At 36.8% G+C, this 21,171-nt stretch overlaps 1 protein-coding gene across 9 annotated transcripts in view; it reads right to left on the bottom strand.

Moving 5' to 3' along the window:
• Window positions 1-42: 42 nt before the first annotated feature.
• Window positions 43-21,171, bottom strand: part of LOC100377294 (uncharacterized) — a 44,646-nt gene continuing 23,517 nt past the window's right edge. For 5 of the 9 annotated variants that reach the window (XM_085491347.1, XM_085491354.1, XM_085491350.1 and 2 more), the window contains 23 exons: window positions 20,435-20,545; window positions 20,074-20,190; window positions 19,097-19,213; window positions 18,547-18,663; window positions 18,038-18,157; window positions 16,638-16,757; window positions 16,084-16,200; window positions 15,804-15,917; window positions 15,490-15,606; window positions 15,267-15,380; window positions 15,019-15,132; window positions 14,650-14,763; window positions 14,390-14,503; window positions 14,143-14,256; window positions 13,867-13,980; window positions 13,037-13,402; window positions 12,508-12,627; window positions 12,254-12,376; window positions 9,359-9,478; window positions 8,665-8,772; window positions 8,312-8,425; window positions 2,663-2,785; window positions 43-2,110 (listed from right to left, as the gene is read on the bottom strand). In XM_085491347.1, the coding sequence (XP_085347473.1) occupies window positions 1,938-2,110; window positions 2,663-2,785; window positions 8,312-8,425; window positions 8,665-8,772; window positions 9,359-9,478; window positions 12,254-12,376; window positions 12,508-12,627; window positions 13,037-13,402; window positions 13,867-13,980; window positions 14,143-14,256; window positions 14,390-14,503; window positions 14,650-14,763; window positions 15,019-15,132; window positions 15,267-15,380; window positions 15,490-15,606; window positions 15,804-15,917; window positions 16,084-16,200; window positions 16,638-16,757; window positions 18,038-18,157; window positions 18,547-18,663; window positions 19,097-19,213; window positions 20,074-20,190; window positions 20,435-20,545 (2,981 nt within the window). In that variant the 3' untranslated portion in view covers window positions 43-1,937. The remainder of the gene's footprint in view (window positions 2,111-2,662; window positions 2,786-8,311; window positions 8,426-8,664; window positions 8,773-9,358; window positions 9,479-12,253; window positions 12,377-12,507; window positions 12,628-13,036; window positions 13,403-13,866; window positions 13,981-14,142; window positions 14,257-14,389; window positions 14,504-14,649; window positions 14,764-15,018; window positions 15,133-15,266; window positions 15,381-15,489; window positions 15,607-15,803; window positions 15,918-16,083; window positions 16,201-16,637; window positions 16,758-18,037; window positions 18,158-18,546; window positions 18,664-19,096; window positions 19,214-20,073; window positions 20,191-20,434; window positions 20,546-21,171) is intronic. The other 4 variants (XM_085491349.1, XM_085491348.1, XM_085491352.1 and 1 more) reach the window with 4 other exon arrangements.

Here is a 21,171-nt window from a genome sequence, read left to right as displayed (position 1 = left end):
AGTGAACAAGCGTGCACATCGTATTAAGATGCTATCAAATAGTTGTGTACTCAAGGTTTACTTTATTAGAAAATCCGCTTAAAAATCAGTTAAAAGTACAAAACTAATTTCTAGATACATCAATATGTGTACAATACTCTTTCAAATGAGTTTATTTTGCGGCTTATATTTGTTCATATGACTTTTATACAGAAAACAATATTGCATAGATAAGCGAAAATAAACCAGCATTTTGTCACTCTCGTATTTGTTTATTGAACGAGGATTGGACTTTCTGCACCGCATCAAGAGCTAATTGAATCAGATTATAAGGCATTTTCTAAATTGACGTTTTCTGTGTGGCAAAAACAACGTTTCATTATTCCAAAAGCTTTGAGTTTGAAGTATCATAACGTATTACTTGTTATATATACGAGTAAATACAATTTCCACCAATTTTGAAACATCGCGTACAGCGTTTTCACATGGCAATTTAAACAAATTTGTGTCAACGTTAAGTCAACGCAGTGTGCTTAAAAACATTAACTTTACAAGTTGTATAATATGTACATTTAAAACAACCCAAATTCAATGGTTGCGTAATCTTTCGAGGATTTTAAAGAAGCAAATTTAATCAACGCAATTTATTTGAATATGCAACTAATTGCAGTGAAAATCGATTCAGATCGACAGCAAGTGTAGCAATAGGCACCTGTCGTCAATCTAGTGGCGACGAGTGTGATTTTTTGAGTATTCAAAGTCAACCATCTATATGCCACCGATACATGGCCATATTTTCCCTGTCTTTGTTTGTGTCATTGCGCGTTATGTCTAGACACTTGTTTAGGCTAATTGAATTAAAAATACAAACTGCGTCACTATCAAACTGTCGATCTGCATCGTTGTCGCTGTATAAACTTTTCGTAACTGTGATTAATTTAACTAAAAGCGAGTCAAATCGATCAGTAACAAAGTACAAGCAATTATTTCTATAAATGAGTGTACCGCAAGACAAAGACAAATGTTCATATCAAACTGTTCAGAGGTCCTCGAAAAAAGATTACAAACAAAAAAAGAAATAATATCTCCAGTAATGATAATGATAATTGATTTACTAAAGGATATTATTTGTACAAATAGTGAGTTGTAATCAGTATCGATTTCGCTCATATTTATACAATTATGCGTTTCACACACCAAGTGACATCAATTAAAAACCATATAGATATAATTGTTTAGTTATCATCAATTGCCCTAGAAATTTTACCAAATCCTAACTAAAGTCAAAACAAATGTGAAATACCAGTATATTCAAACATTATTTTATACTAAACATATCATCGAAAAGAAGATGATTTACTGGTGTAGACACATTTCATTGCAACTTATTCTTGTAATTTGGATTATATAAAAGACAGACACTCGTTGAATTGTTCGTGGCTATTACGGAAGCAAGCTACGATAAATTTGTGGTTTGGACGTGCATGATAAGCTTTTGTTTAGATAAGAGATAAAAAATAACAGCTGTTAATATATAAATGACAAATCAACTCATAAAAAATGTTAATAAAATATGGGGGCGGTCAGGAAGTACCCAGAATATATACAAATATGTTGACAATATATCGTGATATAGTTACTTTGTTATGTATCAGAACAATAAGAACTCAATATTGAAATTATTTATCAGATAGAAACAAAAATAATCCAGAATTTATACCAATATAAGGCTCTAATTAAATTGTATTATTTAAAACCTTTGTGATAATAATATACAGCTGTCATTCCATCAAGACGAACTATTTCAACTGCATATAATGCTTCGATATTAAATGTACACACTTTGGACAGTGATAACAATTCAGTGGGACAATTTGTAAATTGATTCAAGGTTATTTTTTCAAGGTAAAGGTGACACAGTATCAAGTCAGTTAGTTTACAACCCTCTGCGTACGACATTATGACACATCGTCACTTTTCTTGTTTCTGCCCCTTGTGAAAATTACTATAAGAATAAAGACAACGAGTAGAAGTGAAACCAAAACTATTAATGCAATCCACCAGGGTTCTATAGCTAATTCAAAATCATTATCATCTGTCTGTTCATCTTTTTCTCCGGTGTCATCTATGTCTGAAAGATAAAAAGGGACCATGTTGTGATAAAAAACAGTGTCATGGTAGTAATATATATTGCGATCAAAATATCTGTCTTGCAATGTATCATAGTACGTGTATATTTGGATATATGCGGTTCTTAAATGTAAACAAATGCACGTATGATGATGACACACACATTGACTAGCCCCAGGGACTAGTGATTTTCACTCCACCGCATACAACTTATCGACTACAGCTAACGCTCATAACGTCTAGTTACTGTAAACACTTTATTTTCGCTCGGTATTTATTTTTGCTATTTTCACTTTATGAATCATTCAGTGAAAATAAAAATTCAGCGAATATACTCTTTTCCGGCATATTTTACATTCAACTCACTAACAAATCAGTGAAAATAAATTTCATACAAACACCAACAAATATTGTAGAGTATGTAACTAATTCAAACATTGGATTGCTCAACAAATATTATCCAATGTTTAGTTAAACATATGTTCCGTTGGTCAATTCATAAGAATGCACCTGGTTTATGAAAACTGAAGAGTATGATATAATTATTACTTACGAGATGAACACTGTGGCCCCATGTAGCCATCACGACACGAGCAAAGATACTCATTATTCAAATGCACGCATGTACCATCGTTTTGACATGGATTACTATTACACGGACTGAGTTCTTCAACCTCTGAAATAAAAAGAAAACATTGAAGAAGATTCAGACTAAGCAGCTTTGTTTTAAGCAAGTGAAAAACTTGTAATATTGTTTGAGATAGTGCTATATTCTTTTATCTGTAGCGTATTTTTTCATAGCGGTAATCCATGAGTTATATACAAGACAGGCGCATATACATATACCCTTGGGAATGTCACCAATGTATGTACACAAACCTACTTGTCTACTAAGTATATATTTATGCCTGAAGATTTAGGCCAAAATTTCGTTTCAACAATGAAGTAGTAAACATTTATTCATCAAATAATTCAGTATTCAATCAAATCGATGTAATATAAACCGACCAATGAAGAAACTTTGGGTAATGTGAGCATAGTACACTCAAGCTAGGGTTTGGGTAATGTGAGCATAGTACACTAAAGCTAGAGTTTGGGTAATGTGAGCATAGTACACTAAAGCTAGAGTTTGGGTAATGTGAGCATAGTACACTAAAGCTAGAGTTTGGGTAATGTGAGCATAGTACACTAAAGCTAGAGTTTGGGTAATGTGAGCATAGTACACTAAAGCTAGAGTTTGGGTAATGTAAGCATAGTACACTAAAGCTAGAGTTTGGGTAATGTGAGCATAGTACACTAAAGCTAGAGTTTGGGTAATGTGAGCATAGTACACTAAAGCTAGAGTTTGGGTAATGTGAGCATAGTACACTCAAGCTAGTGTTTGGGTAATGTAAGCATAGTACACTAAAGCTAGTGTTTGGGTAATGTAAGCATAGTACACTAAAGCTAGAGTTTGGGTAATGTGAGCATAGTACACTCAAGCTAGAGTTTGGGTAATGTGAGCATAGTACACTAAAGCTAGAGTTTGGGTAATGTGAGCATAGTACACTAAAGCTAGAGTTTGGGTAATGTGAGCATAGTACACTAAAGCTAGAGTTTGGGTAATGTGAGCATAGTACACTCAAGCTAGAGTTTGGGTAATGTGAGCATAGTACACTAAAGCTAGAGTTTGGGTAATGTGAGCATAGTACACTAAAGCTAGAGTTTGGGTAATGTGAGCATAGTACACTAAAGCTAGAGTTTGGGTAATGTGAGCATAGTACACTAAAGCTAGAGTTTGGGTAATGTGAGCATAGTACACTAAAGCTAGAGTTTGGGTAATGTGAGCATAGTACACTAAAGCTAGAGTTTGAGTAATGTGAGCATAGTACACTAAAGCTAGAGTTTGGGTAATATGAGCATAGTACACTAAAGCTAGAGTTTGGGTAATATGAGCATAGTACACTAAAGCTAGAGTTTGGGTAATGTGAGCATAGTACACTAAAGCTAGAGTTTGAGTAATGTGAGCATAGTACACTAAAGCTAGAGTTTGGGTAATATGAGCATAGTACACTAAAGCTAGAGTTTGGGTAATGTGAGCATAGTACACTAAAGCTAGAGTTTGGGTAATGTGAGCATAGTACACTAAAGCTAGAGTTTGAGTAATGTGAGCATAGTACACTAAAGCTAGAGTTTGGGTAATATGAGCATAGTACACTAAAGCTAGAGTTTGGGTAATGTGAGCATAGTACACTAAAGCTAGAGTTTGGGTAATGTGAGCATAGTACACTAAAGCTAGAGTTTGAGTAATGTGAGCATAGTACACTGAAGCTAGAGTTTGGGTAATGTGAGCATAGTACACTCAAGCTAGAGTTTGGGTAATGTGAGCATAGTACACTAAAGCTAGAGTTTGAGTAATGTGAGCATAGTACACTAAAGCTAGAGTTTGGGTTATGTGAGCATAGTACACTAAAACTAGAGTTTGGGTAATGTGAGCATAGTACACTAAAGCTAGAGTTTGGGTAATGTGAGCATAGTACACTAAAGCTAGAGTTTGGGTAATGTGAGCATAGTACACTAAAGCTAGAGTTTGGGTAATGTGAGCATAGTACACTAAAGCTAGTGTTTGGGTAATGTGAGCATAGTACACTAAAGCTAGAGTTTTGGTAATGTGAGCATAGTACACTAAAGCTAGAGTTTGGGTAATGTGAGCATAGTACACCAAAGCTAGAGTTTGGGTAATGTGAGCATAGTACACTAAAGCTAGAGTTTGGGTAATGTGAGCATAGTACACTAAAGCTAGTGTTTGGATAATGTGAGCATAGTACACTAAAGCTAGAGTTTGGGTAATGTGAGCATAGTACACTAAAGCTATAGTTTGGGTAATGTGAGCATAGTACACTAAAGCTAGAGTTTGGGTAATGTGAGCATAGTACACTAAAGCTAGTGTTTGGATAATGTGAGCATAGTACACTAAAGCTAGAGTTTGGGTAATGTGAGCATAGTACACTAAAGCTATAGTTTGGGTAATGTGAGCATAGTACACTAAAGCTAGAGTTTGGGTAATGTGAGCATAGTACACTAAAGCTATAGTTTGAGTAATGTGAGCATAGTACACTAAAGCTAGAGTTTGGGTAATATGAGCATAGTACACTAAAGCTAGAGTTTGGGTAATGTGAGCATAGTACACTAAAGCTAGAGTTTGGGTAATGTGAGCATAGTACACTAAAGCTAGAGTTTGAGTAATATGAGCATAGTACACTAAAGCTAGAGTTTGGGTAATATGAGCATAGTACACTAAAGCTAGAGTTTGGGTAATGTGAGCATAGTACACTAAAGCTAGAGTTTGGGTTATGTGAGCATAGTACACTAAAGCTAGAGTTTGGGTAATGTGAGCATAGTACACTAAAGCTAGAGTTTGAGTAATGTGAGCATAGTACACTGAAGCTAGAGTTTGGGTAATGTGAGCATAGTACACTCAAGCTAGAGTTTGGGTAATGTGAGCATAGTACACTAAAGCTAGAGTTTGAGTAATGTGAGCATAGTACACTAAAGCTAGAGTTTGGGTAATATGAGCATAGTACACTAAAGCTAGAGTTTGGGTAATGTGAGCATAGTACACTAAAGCTAGAGTTTGGGTTATGTGAGCATAGTACACTAAAGCTAGAGTTTGGGTAATGTGAGCATAGTACACTAAAGCTAGAGTTTGAGTAATGTGAGCATAGTACACTAAAGCTAGAGTTTGAGTAATGTGAGCATAGTACACTAAAGCTAGAGTTTGAGTAATGTGAGCATAGTACACTAAAGCTAGAGTTTGGGTTATGTGAGCATAGTACACTAAAGCTAGAGTTTGGGTAATGTGAGCATAGTACACTAAAGCTAGAGTTTGGGTTATGTGAGCATAGTACACTAAAGCTATAGTTTGGGTAATATGAGCATAGTACACTAAAGCTAGAGTTTGGGTAATGTGAGCATAGTACACTAAAGCTAGAGTTTGGGTTATGTGAGCATAGTACACTAAAGCTAGAGTTTGGGTAATGTGAGCATAGTACACTAAAGCTAGAGTTTGAGTAATGTGAGCATAGTACACTAAAGCTAGAGTTTGAGTAATATGAGCATAGTACACCAAAGCTAGAGTTTGGGTTATGTGAGCATAGTACACTAAAGCTAGAGTTTGAGTAATGTGAGCATAGTACACTAAAGCTAGAGTTTGGGTAATGTGAGCATAGTACACTAAAGCTAGAGTTTGAGTAATGTGAGCATAGTACACTAAAGCTAGAGTTTGGGTTATGTGAGCATAGTACACTAAAGCTAGAGTTTGAGTAATGTGAGCATAGTACACTAAAGCTAGAGTTTGAGTAATGTGAGCATAGTACACTAAAGCTAGAGTTTGGGTAATGTGAGCATAGTACACTAAAGCTAGAGTTTGAGTAATGTGAGCATAGTACACTAAAGCTAGAGTTTGGGTTATGTGAGCATAGTACACCAAAGCTAGAGTTTGGGTTATGTGAGCATAGTACACTAAAGCTAGAGTTTGGGTAATGTGAGCATAGTACACTAAAGCTAGAGTTTGAGTAATGTGAGCATAGTACACTAAAGCTAGAGTTTGGGTAATATGAGCATAGTACACTAAAGCTAGAGTTTGGGTAATGTGAGCATAGTACACTAAAGCTAGAGTTTGGGTAATATGAGCATAGTACACTAAAGCTAGAGTTTGGGTAATGTGAGCATAGTACACCAAAGCTAGAGTTTGGGTAATATGAGCATAGTACACCAAAGCTAGTGTTTGGATAATGTGAGCATAGTACACTAAAGCTAGAGTTTGGGTAATGTGAGCATAGTACACTAAAGCTATAGTTTGGGTAATGTGAGCATAGTACACTAAAGCTAGAGTTTGGGTAATGTGAGCATAGTACACTAAAGCTAGTGTTTGGATAATGTGAGCATAGTACACTAAAGCTAGAGTTTGGGTAATGTGAGCATAGTACACTAAAGCTATAGTTTGGGTAATGTGAGCATAGTACACTAAAGCTAGAGTTTGGGTAATGTGAGCATAGTACACTAAAGCTAGAGTTTGGGTAATCACATAGAGCTCATTCAAAGAAAGTCTAATTTGCTGATCTGATCTCACTGGAGAGAGATATTGTAACAACATGAAGAATGTCCATTAGATGAGCAGAAAGAGTGTTATGACATTTTGAATAAAGAAGTCTGCTCATCTATCATACATTGTTTGAAAGCCTTGACGTAGAACACATTTAAACACACTAGGTCACGTGACAAACTGATTGTCGTATTTTGTCTAAATGACTGAATACGCGATTCCAAGTAACACTGCAGTATTCCCGACTGAATTTTACATGAACTGATGTTGGTAGGTTCATGTTAACATCTCCCGAATGTTTTGGTAAGCCGTTTTTAAACGTTTATACAGCCCAGGAATTCACTCCAAATTAACACGGTTGATGGGTCATTATTACGTGACAGAGCATTGTATTTTAAAACCCAGACACACTCACGTCGCTCATTGTCTTATGAATCAACCTGTTAATGTAGATTTGATAGGGATTCTAGTGACATAGTAACATTCAAGTTGAGAAAAAGGTTGCATTGATGAGTAGTTCTAATATTACAAACATAATTACATTATAAAGAGCAATATATACACCATGGTGCAAATTGAGGAATATTATGCACGTTTTTCAGTGATATATTAGTAACTAATGTTACGTAGATGTGCCCATCATAAGATAATTCATTGCCAAAATGTGTTTTTTTTTTTAATAATTTGTTATTATATTGAACCACAACATCTGAAAAAAACACCTGTTGAATGATAATGCTAGTCTTTCTATAGAAAACATTATGATTAATATTTTGGCGACAGAAAACTGTGTCACTTTAAATTCAGTTACTTACTACAAACTATCATTTCACCTAAACCGAGAAATATATATCCTATAGGCTAGAGTGGGGTGCTGTTGTGAAAGTGCAGACAATTAATATTAAATTTAGCATCATAGGAATAAAGAAATAAATCGTCCAACAAAGGAGCTACCTACACAGATAAGAATAGAAATGGACTATAAATAGAAAAAAAGAAGACACGATTATTTATTAAAAAAGTCTTCTTTGAACGGACGAAGGCGTGTGTTCAACATAATTCGTACAAATATGTTATTGTTTAGAACCATTTCAAATTAATAATATACCCCAGACGTACCTGTGTCACAGTGCACTCCACGGAAACCAACAGGACACTCACAGTCATAGTTCTGTCCTTCTTGGATACATGTTGCTCCATTTTGACAGGGCTCGTCATCACAACTTGTCACACCTAATATTAGACATTTAGTTTGGGAATTAAAGCTTGTATTGTATTGTATTGTATTGTATTGTAATGTAATTTAGAATGCATGTGCTGTATATATGTGGATTGCGACATCAATGGTTTGTAATACGTGGGCTGGGGCATCAATAGTTAACTGTAGATCTGTGACATCAGTGGCACCAATACAATACCAGTAAATACTAATTACTCAGGACCGAACGTGTTTTTTCACAATAATCACTTACGCTCATGACAAAATTCCCCCATGTACCCATTTAAACAACTACATTGGTCTTCGCCATCAACTGATGGCAAACATGTTCCACCATTTTCACAATTTTTTGTACAAGGAACTGCAAGAAAACGTGAAATGATAATTGGTAAGAACAAATAGATTCCATTTTGATATACAGATATATTATACATTTAATACTATTTCGTTACAAACTGTTGGTAATACATCACAGCAACGTCTATACAATTGATGTATGCCTTTGTAGTCATAGATATCAAACCAATGAAATAGCAGCATATAACGAATCTGTCTATGACACACACATGCCCAAAAGACTACAAAGTTTGAGAGTTACTGTGTTATATCACTCACAGTTTAAGTAAAATATGTTCTAAAAATAACATTCTATTAATAGTATGCCATATTTTAATCACATCTAATAAAATATACATACAACATATTGTATACTGATACATAATATGTTCTATTTTGAAAACGATCAGATAAAAGTTGTTTGAGTATTTCAAGAATTATTAAGGGTCCCTAGCGATTATAACGATTTGGACAGTATTATTGCTACTACTAGTATTACTACTACGCTTCCATTTGATTACAGACAAGGCATACATAACAGCTGCTAGAAATATATATTTAGCGTCATATTTTCGAGTGTTGTGACAACTGTCTATCAATTTATAACCTACCAATTTGACATCTGCTTCCTGAATAGCCGGCAGGACACGCACACTCCAATACGCCATTGACATTGACACTGCATGTACCACCATCTAAACAATAGTAATCTGGACACATCGAGGTAACCTCTGAAAACAAATGTAAAATACGAGTTACATTTTGTATCTGTAGCATTTGCTGATCACGTGAAGGGTACATCTATCATAAGAAAGTTTACACTAAAGATAATACTAGCATATGTATACAAATTTCAAACAAAACATTTGTTATACACAAAACTAGAGAAAATAATAAAAACGTGGTCAATGAAAAAAAAAGTCTGTATTTGGCTGAATTTAAACATTTAAGGACACATGCATATTGTCTATGCAAATAACAGCTTTGAATGACAATTGCCATGAAATGGCTGGAAAATGGTTAAGGACACATATAAAGAAAACTAATATGGACACCAGTTGGACATTTTGAATCAAAACATTCATACAAACTAATTATAATGACCCAGACATGCCTGAAAATAAAATAAAATTTCATCAAACCCCAAACAACTGTGACCCGCTCACATTCACGACAAACTTCAACAACAGTTGATGGTGGAAAAACAATAAACTATGTATGGGTATGCCAAGATGTCCAGTGTGTAGAATGTAAACGTACATTCAGAGATCAAACGAAAGTACTTGAAACTTGTTTCATCCCAAACTTCAAAGGAGTTTGCTGACTGGGTTCATTTGTTGTACGCATTGGCCGCCAAAGATAGTGTTTGATGTACTGCTAGTAACCATCTATAACGATTTTAGGTCGACTGAGGGGGGGGGGCAAACCTACTACTGGTCTTAGCTTGATTTAATGTTTGGTACTAAAAAACAGTTTGTGTAGAAACCAAACCACGAGCAACAGATAAGCAGACCTTTATTTTTGCGAGGTCAAACCACGCCTGGCAAGAAGTAAGGTGGGACATCTTGCAATTCCATCATCCCATATAAGTGGACAGGATGGCGATAGAACCGATTGACATAGTCCTAATACTGTTTCCTACGATGTGTGAGGGTGACCTGAAGCTGACGCTGACACACTCACGTGACCTGGCACTTGGTTGACAGATAATGTATGTGATGATAATGAAATTGGAAACTTGACTAAAATAAACAAGTAAAACACTTCTTACTAAACAGAATGGATTGATGAAACTGACAAATACAGGCAGAGCTACACGGCTCTCTAACAGTTAAATTTCACTTTCACTACATTAATAGAACACTAATTGACTAGCAATTCCCAAATTTACATGAAAAGTGAGAAACTGACTATTTTGCAGGGGTGCTGTGCACTTGGTCGGTGATACCATTATTTTTTATTAAGACCTAATTTGTATAACGTATTTAATATCCAACTTAAATAAATAGTGACAGTAATTGGTGTGACGCCATTTTGAATCAAATCGCGAACATGAAGAAAGTACATTGCTTTTGCTTGGTGAAATTATTCCCAACCATTTTAAATCACTGAAGAGAACGAATTTTATTGAAATCCAGCTAGTGGCTTTTAAGATAACGATGAAACAAGATTTGACACATACAGACGGACGGGAAACGGGATATTTATATAGAAGAACGGACGGGAGAACAGATAGGAGAACGGACGGGCGAACAGATAGAAGAACGGATGGGAAACTGATATGAGAACAGACGGGAAACGGACGGGAGAACGGACGGGAGAACGGACGGGAGAACAGATAGAAGAACGGACGGGGAAACTGATATGAGAACAGACGGGAAACGGATGGGAGAATGGACGGGAGAACGGACGGGAGAACGGACGGGAGAACGGACGGGAGAACGGACGGGAGAACGGACAGGAGAACGGACGGGAGAACGGACGGGAGAACGGACGAGAGAACGGACGGGAGAACGGACGGGAGAACGGACGGGAGAACGGACGAGAGAACGGACGGGAGAACGGACGAGAGAATGGACGGGAGAACGGACGGGAGAACGGAGAGAACGGACGGGAGAACGGACGGGAGCACGGATGGAAGAACGGACGGACTGTCACAGAAGAAGGGATGGGAGAACGGACGAGAGAAAGGACGGGAGCACGGACGGGAGCACAAATGAGTGGACGAAAAATGGGTTGGACGAACAATCAGCAGGTTAGATGAACAGTCAGACAGCCGGATATGGATATACGAGATTACAAGCAATATTACATCAATGGAAATGACCAGGTTTATTATCCTTTTACCAGTCAACTAATTGCATACTCACAAGACAAAATTGAGCACCAACACAGATAATAACAGGCCAAATAGAAAACTATTTTCCTAACAACTGTTGTCAAGGATTTCTAAGATACGAGTAGGCAACTGATCTGGGTGAAGACGCCAATTTGAAGTCTTGTGAAGAGCGAGATGGTCACAAACTCGATAAAAGAATTTCTAGAAATAATATATGCCACTGCCAGAAATGGATGAATGTCTCTGCCCAATCACAGAACGTGCATAAGGTCATCTATTTCTACAATCGATGTCTCCACTGTGTTTTGTGGGGTCATACCCTCGACTGACGCACACTTCTTTTATTGCATACCTCCATACATGGAAAAATTAAATACTTTTATCTTACAAATTATAAATGTTATAGAGTATTAATTTACTACATGTAGTATAAATAGTAAAACCAATAATTTAGGAGAGTGATAGAAAATATTAATGTTTAAAAGTGATACTCACCCGCTAAAAGTTATGCAGCCGTGTGAATAAATTTACTAAGCATTGTGGGTTAGTATCACATGCATTATACATTCACGTCTTACAGATAGTTTGATGCCCCAAACACCACATTCTATTGCAATATATGAATAGACTAAAATGTGCATATGTAGATGTTCATAATATATCCTACCTTGTTCACAAGTATATCCCCGGTACTGTGGTGGACAACGACAATCGAACAATTCACCGTAGTTCAAAATACGGCAGGTACCGTCATTCTTGCATGGACTGGATAGACAAGGATTTGGACGATCTGCAAGTATGAATAAATAGATTTGTTTTGTCATAAATATGTGTGAAGCAATGGACTGGCCATGATACAAAAAAGGCCCTTTCCAATTATGTTGTACAAATTCGATAATTTATCATTAATAGTATACTTACACATCTCGCAATTGTCACCACTGTACTCCTGAGGACAGCTACATTCATAATTACCGTCGCCGTCAATTTCTGTACAAATGCCTCCATTCTGACAAGGTCTGTTGTAACAAGCATCGATAACTGAAAATGATATAGCAAATGATATGTTTAATGTAGAAGAGCTCTGAGTGCACAATGTCGCCATCAATACTAAAGTCCTTGCATAATCAAAGTCGTCACATAGCGCCACAGTCGCCATGCAGCGCCATAACGCCACGCAATCCTACAGAGTGACACGTCCGCCACGTAGGTGCTTCATACGGCACGTCACGTCACGTCATGCCACGCCACGCAGGGTAACATACGCGGACCCCAGACGTCGCGTCGCGTCGCATTGCATCGCATCGCATCGCGTTGACTCGCGTCACGTCGCATCGCGCATGGCCACAGATGTCATGCAACACCAATAAGCGTGCTATTTAGCACATTAGTTAAATATATAAGTTGGTTAGTATAAGAAGAATATTTGATGCATTATTTGACAACTTACTAGGCATGCATTCATCCTGAAGATCAATCTTAAATCCTTTAGCTACTTTATCAGTGTCGCTTACAAATGTGATCCAGACTGTGCTAGTCTCCGACATCACAGTGTGTGGAGCAGGCAGTTCGTCCCCGGAATGCCTTGTCAAAAGTGTTCCAATGCTATCGCTGTTTTCACCTTCACCAATGTCAACATAGTCGTACATGGATTCCGTGCTGAAATCCTGAATGATAATCCGAATTAAGTGGCCATCTGTGGCAACAATCGTCCAAGAACAGGTGGCGTCATTGTTGTAGCTGTTGGGATAATTTGGCGATTTGATCTGAACTGAGCCACATTCTGGTATTGTATATCTGGCAATGCACCCAACCTCTGAAATAAAAAAAAAATCAAATATTCACTAACCACAAGTCACTAGGCTGCAAATTGAATTGAATGCAAAATTAATCACGAAAATACATATACATATGTTGAAAGACCGAAAATGCAATAGTCTTTTGGGATGGAGTTGTAAGCTAAATTATTCCACCAGAACAGACATCAATATTAAAGCGCAGTAGTCGTCGCGCTGCGCATGTTCGACATTTGTCTTGATAAACATTGATTTTTCCACAATCCAATGCGCTCTTCAAATGGAAATCACAAATATGAGGTTCGACCTGGGCGCGACTTGCACTGATTACAGCCGATGACTCCTTCGATATCTTTCAATCACATTAAAATTATCGTACTCGTTGATCTGCGCAACAGTCAAAGTCGCCATCTTTGTTTATACGAGACCCATATATCTCGCACATGCGCAGCGCGACGACTACCGCGCTTTAAATTATGCATACCTGATTCACATGTAAGTCCACCCCATCCTACAGCACATATACAATCATATCCGTTTACTTTGTCAATACAAGTGCCGCCATTTCTACAGGGACTAACAGCACAGTCGTCGACATCTAAGAAACAAACATTCGTTATAACAATTCATTCCATGTGCATTTCAAAATGTATTTCATTGTCATGACTACAAAAGTAGGTTATTGAGTATCAATATACACGATATGTACGCACCATACACTTCTATGGTGTAGTCATTTACATAATAATACACAACTTACTTGTTTGGCAATTTTTTCCCGTGTATCCCAACTGACATAAGCACTGATAATCATTGATAAGATCCGTACAAACACCACCATTTAAGCAAGGAAATTGTGCACAGTCGTGAATATCTGCAAAAACAAAATATCGAAGACGTGCTAGCTCAAACAACGAAATACTGTGGTTGAAGACGCAATAAGACAAAAGAGAACCAGTAACAAACCACGCCCACCTCTGATGATGCGCATTACACGGAATACTCACTTTCTTCACAATTGGTACCTGTAAAACCAGGCATACAAGTACAGTCATACCGTGATTGACCATCATTGCACGTGCCGCCGTTCTTACATGGATTGCTGTTACATTCGTTATAATCTAGTAATTGAAAAGAAGCGCATGTTAATGGGGCAATTTGAAGGAATACCCTGTAACAAAGTGACGAATGGTGTTAATTAGTTGGAAAAGTCCCACACTGTCAGGAGTTTTCGGAATTTAAAAATATGCAATTTAATGTGGCTCACCATCATTACAAACATCTCCGGAATATCCAGAAGGACAAATACAGAAAAATGAGTGGAAGTAGTTGGAACAGGTTCCACCATTTTGACAAGGATTACTTGAGCATGCGTTAACATCTGAAAGTAGTAAGAAAAAAAAATATAAAAAAATATCATCATAACTTGTTTATTATGGCTGAAATTACTTTGCACTTTGTAAACAACATTACGTAAATATTACCACATCTATATTTACACTATATTTGCATATTGTTCAAAAACAAATCGAAGGTGTTTGATTGCATCCATGCAAGCAAACTGAACACAAAAATCAAACTAAGCATGGGTAATATTCAACAATACACAGGTATGCCACATAGAAAAAAAACTTACCAGTCTGACAAGTCGTTCCAGTGTATCGTTTATCGCAGGTACAAGTAAAACCATTAGCACTCATTTGACATGTGCCGCCATTTTGACAGGGTAAACTGACGCATGGATCAATCACTGAAAAGAGTAATTGGTAAATTTTGTTTAAAAACATAAACAAAGAATGGAAAAAGATAATGCGTGTATACGTTCAAGGCGTTACATATGGAGAATTAAGCAGTGTCTAACAACGTCTGAATTGATAGTCTTACCCGTTTCACAATTGATTCCGCCATAGCCACTAAGACAGTCGCATTGATAATACACCGACAAATTAATACACGCTCCATTATTCTGGCAAGGATTACTGGTGCACGGATTCTTACCTTAGAAGAGAGCAAACAGGAGATATCAACTATTATGCAACAACAACACTGCACGAGTTATAAAAGTAGTGACTGTGCATTTAACAAACAATAAATGAACTAAACTTACGGGTCTCGCAAAACTCTCCTTCAAAGCTCGTGCCACAATTACAGTGATAAACACCGCCTCCGTCGTTAATGCATGTGCCCTGGTTTCGACATGGAACGTTAGTACAAGGATCGCGCTCTGTTGGGGAAAAAGAAAACAAGTCTAATAACTACTGCCTACAGCACATATTACATTCTTGTAGTAAATTATTGCATTCATACCGGTAATACAAGACCAATAAATACATATTGACACGTATCATGCGGACCAGTTGTTGTTATTTGTGTAGACATAATTAGCTGTGAATTGTTCAGTATTTTTCAGTATCTACTAACCTATTTCGCAGTTTGTTCCATAGTAGTAGGGTGTGCATGCGCAGGAATAACTATACACATAGTTTGTACATGTGGAGCCATGGAGACAAGGATCACTTAGACAAGGATTGATTTCTGTATTAATTGAGCAAAACTGAGATTGTGAATGTGTTTAAATACGTGTTATACATAACAAAGATGAATGTGATGACAGTAATGTTTCGAATATTATTTAAATAATTTTCTGCATTAGATAAAAAGTTACATGGTTATACACATTGACGAAAACACGTGTACTCACCCATCTCACAATTGGTGCCACTGTATCCATAGACGCACAGACACGTGTACACGCCGCTGCCCTGATTGGTACATGTTGCTCCATTTTGACAAGGGTTGTTCTTATTGCACACATTGACTACAAAAACATAAACCAGAAAGTCATTCACTATGCGGTTCAGTTAAACGGTTGGTAATTTTGACAATTTAGGTTTGAATGTCAAACACCACCATTTATAGCGTATTTGTTTAGTTTGTTGTCGTGACAGATCTTTCAATCATGCAAACATATAACACGTACTCTCAACGAAATGACCGTTATTGATAAAATTACACAGGTTTAAATATCTAGAGAACCAATCTTCGTCAATGTAAGTTCCCATATATAAAATTCACTGATCGAAAGAGATTATGTAGTATTTAATTTAATGTGACGATGTACGTTATCTGCAACAACACTAACATTATTTTTGAATTATCTGTCAGTCAGGTAAAAAACGTGCACGATATACCAAGTTTGTGTTTTAATAACCAAATCGTCGTTGATCCCAGCACAACAAAGTAACTTTATTTTACCTGGGATAACGTCACAAGTGGTTCCACTATATCCACTCAGACACTGGCAATAGAAGGCAGTACTAGACTGTTTGATGCAGGTACCGCCATGCAAGCACGGGTTGATTGGTGAGCAGGGATCTGCAAATAAAATACACATATACCAGATTCAAAATTAAGACTAAAGTCTATAGCGCCCTCTAGCATTTGTAGGGAATCATCTTATTTGGAACTCTGGGTGGAAGTGTAATTTAGACTTTTATTGATCAGGGCATTTTTAAAATGACGGGGTTTAACTCCCTTAAAGGAATGACCAGTTGTCCCTCCATAAGATAAAATAAAGATGGTGGAGTAAAGCGTTGATTCGTCCCGTTCTACTATGAATTACTTTGAGAAATTATAGATCATAGAAAGTTAGTATGCCTGATATTTGTTTTGTTAGGTTTTTGACTTTTCCACTGTGTGGCCATTCCTTGCTTTGCATATTGACTGTATCAGTGTGCTTTCGGGTTTTTTATGTAAGCCGTAATATCTGTTCAGGGCACTGGAGCTGGTATTTTGCAATGCTTCAGTCAATCTCTTGACTACTAATCTCCTTTTTGGGCGATATGTGACAGGTGTGGCATATTTAAGATGGCATATTCACTGGCTTCGTACATACAGGTTTGACTGTTTTGGTAGATACTTAGCGGATCTCAGTGCCGCACACTATAGATTGGGGAGTCAAGCCTGACATTTGATCAATGTGAAAAGCAAACCGGACAGTTAAATAGCTCTGCTGTTTCAGCAGATATTATGCGGAGGACGGACAATCACCCTATAACAAAAATAAGCACCCTCTACTCACCCAACTAAGAATTAAATTACTGTTTACTATAACTATAAGACATCCTTTGATGGTTTCATGTTTCCGATTGTCAATAATTTATTTTTTATAGTGTCAAAGTGGTATTCTCCCTCGAAACTTTGTTTTCTTTGTCAGTGTTTATTATGAATGATCTCTAGATTAACACAGTGAAAATGCAAAGGATTCTCGAAATGAGAAATAACCGCCAAACCATATTACCAATAAAAGTGTTTTATTCAAGTTACGTGAACCTGTTTATAATTCCTGTGTGGTGAAGAGGGGAGATGTCGACTGAGGTTGCTCCTAATTATTTGGAGAAATTTTCAATTCGTGGTATGTGATTGGGTGTTTGTATAGACTAAATCAATCGCATGTAAATATGTAATGTAAAGCCAAATAATAATAACGTGATGTTGACGTGCACATTAAATATAATAACAACATAGCAATCAATTAGTTTCATGAATAAGTGTTTAATGCTACAAAAAATACGTATCCAAGAAATCTAAACTAAAATAAGTTGGAATGCGTGCTTCTTCATCTAAACTCGGATTAACACTAAATTAAAACGTACCTGGTGTGATTTCGCACCGCGTTCCAGAATATCCAGTTACACAGTTGCAATAAAATCCATCCACCACAGTATTACATGTCCCACCATACAAGCATGGACCACTGCTACATGCATCAAACGCTACAAAAAAATGTAATCGAATGCTAAATACAAATAACACGTGCAAGTGAAATAATATTGTTGTATTATTAATGTTTTGCGAAATTAATCAATAACAATAATACATAGTAAATGTTTTGATTTTGAGTTTTCATTCTTCGAAATAGGCTTGTATCTTCTTTATTTCTTCATCACAAACTGTACAATAATATTGCTTATTATTTTCGTGATTGAATAAACGTGGGTTCATCACAAACGTGTTTCAACAACATAATTTTCAGAGGCTCTTGATATTTCAGCACCGAATGCATTGAAAGAATGTCTACCTATGAAACATGTGAATTATAGGTCAACAGTTCAATTATATTGACATTGTAGATACAGTACAATTACATTAGTAAAATACTTACTGCCCAAATGTTCGCAATTGTATCCGGTATATTGACTGGGACACTGGCATATGTAAGCATTACCACTGGGCGAACACGTGCCACCATTAATACAAGGGTTAGGGAAGCAAGCTACGGCTAGAAATTCAAGTGAGACCAGTTTGGGTGCAAACATAACAGTTAACACATTCACGCATAGTTATTGCAAATGCTAGTATTTATAATGAACCTGAGTGAACGCCATGTGGTGAGTATGTGTAATTATGAGTGCTACGTCATTTTCGGTTATGATTACCAGTGCAACCCTCACCTCCGTGCAGTCAATATTGATAGTGCTCATAGCATTAAAAAGTGTGTATGAATATGTTATAAGAACTTTTGCAACAACTTCACATTACGTGCATCAATATATAATACCAAAGATTGGCAACATAGAAAGATTTGTAGGGTCACATACAACTGATTGCAAAACATGCGTTTTCATCAGTATCATACATGTATGATACGTTGATAAGTGTAAACATCATTGACGTTGTGAACGCATACCACAGCACCCAATATTTTAACTTACTCGAAGTCTGGCACTGTGTTCCTGTATATCCGCTTACACAATAGCACGTGTAGCCTGAACTACTCGGTATACAAGTCCCGCCGTTATAACAAGTATTCGCTGTACACTGCGACACGACTACAAACACAAACAAAAATATCCATTTAAGTTGTAAATAATACACAGTGATGTACAAGCTGTGAGAGAAAACGTATTACTGCAGTGCAAATAAATGTGCATATATGTGTTGTTGCTTTTTTTTTTTTGCCAACAGAAAATTATAAAACATTTCCTTGAATACTTTCTTCCTGTTATTGTACCTTGTTCAGTGTAAAATGCTGGTACGCGCGGCCACGTAAACACGATAACTGGTCTCGGTGCCAAATTCGATTAGCTCATGAAAATCACATACATTACTATACACTGATCATCAACACCATAATAGTCATTGCTGGTTTTATATATTTTATTTCATTTAATTGTTACATATACATCGTTTAGTTATAGCAGCAACATTCATAGACATTTTCTGGTTGCATAACTTCAATCGCCAAGGTAAAATTTAAGTCATCCAGTGTTAGGAAAAACAATTAAAAGGAGCATGCATATTTTAATGACTGACAATCCTCTTTAAAAGTATCCAACATGTTTGTGCTTAATTTAGTATGTGTATATATATGATTTATAAATACATACTGGAATGGTGTAATGTTAATGATACGCTATGAATAGTGAATTTACTACTAGTCTGAATGCATCTGACAATTACTGCTTCACACGTGATAAAGCGGGGAGAGTCGTCACCTGCGCATGCGTCAGATGGCCATGGCGCGTCATTGTTTACAAACAAGCGTCGACCTATGATCCTTTGCGTTTTTAGTATGTTTTATCATCGCTTCGGACTAAATTCCCGCGCGTGCGCAGGCGAAGACCCTCCAGCTTTAAGTAGACGCTATGCTATGTATAGAAAGCAACGGCAAAATCAGCACACAACTTACACGTACTACATCGATCACCGCTGTAGCCGATTGGGCAATTGCAAATAAAAGTGAAACTTCCTGTCGGTATGCATGTGCCACCGTTAAAGCACGATGTAGAGGTACACGCAGATACAGCTACTCAGATAAAAACAAAAGTAAAACGAAAAAAAATAAAACATATAGATAACGCAATACACCAAAGCACATAGCTAAAATAATATGCTCGCGTGTATCGTACCATAGCGTTGTGTTGCTCATTATATCCTTTATGGGTGATCCAATCCGTATTTCAGCAATGAATCTTTTCTTTTTATGTGATAATTAAATGCACATATAGACTTGTACTGCCATTTCTATTATGGTATAATAATTTCGTTACCTGTTTCGCAGTTGGTTCCCGTATATCCACTGCCGCAATTGCACATGTAATTTGTTGTCGACATTCTCACACATGTACCTCCATTTTGGCACGGAAAAGTGCCACATACGTCTAAAAATGAAGCAGGGTATTACATGTTTGTATACAAATAAGGCAATTCGAGGAAAGAGATTAGAGACACATTTTTGGGTTAAGAGCGCGAATTTACTCTCCATGATCGAATTGCAAACAAATGTTTAATTGACTCATGGCTTACTTTATTGATTTTGGTCAGGTATTGGTCATTTTACAGTAACACGTGTCACATTATAAAGATAGATATTAAACAAATATTAAATCAAAAAAATAAAGAAAACTGTATTGATACTTAATGACAACAAATACATTATCCAAATCTTTGTTTGTTCATAGCAAACCCATTATCCCGAGATATGTCGTGACATTTAAAGAGAGAGCGAGCTTGTACGCACGCAAATGTCCCGAGATATCAAGAATAAACTCGTGGTGAAACAACTGGGCCAGAATCTGTTCCAAGTCAGTGTACTGCGCGATTTCTCGTAAATTGTACGACGTTACCAATAAACTACATTAAAAGTTAACACTCCCCTCCAACCACCAAGCGGGGATATGACGGTTGGTGTAAAATTGTGAACATTGTGCGTCTCTCCTATTCCCCTGGGGTGTGTGTGTTTGGCTGGTGCATACTATCTTGCAAATGACTACTTTTAAAAAATGGT

Source organism: Saccoglossus kowalevskii, chromosome 16, assembly GCF_978046115.1.
Source record: "Saccoglossus kowalevskii chromosome 16, keSacKowa6.1, whole genome shotgun sequence".
Taxonomy (NCBI): Eukaryota; Metazoa; Hemichordata; class Enteropneusta; family Harrimaniidae; genus Saccoglossus; species Saccoglossus kowalevskii.
The sequence above is the reverse complement of the archived record's forward strand: the minus strand, read 5'-3'. Positions and strand labels throughout refer to the sequence as shown.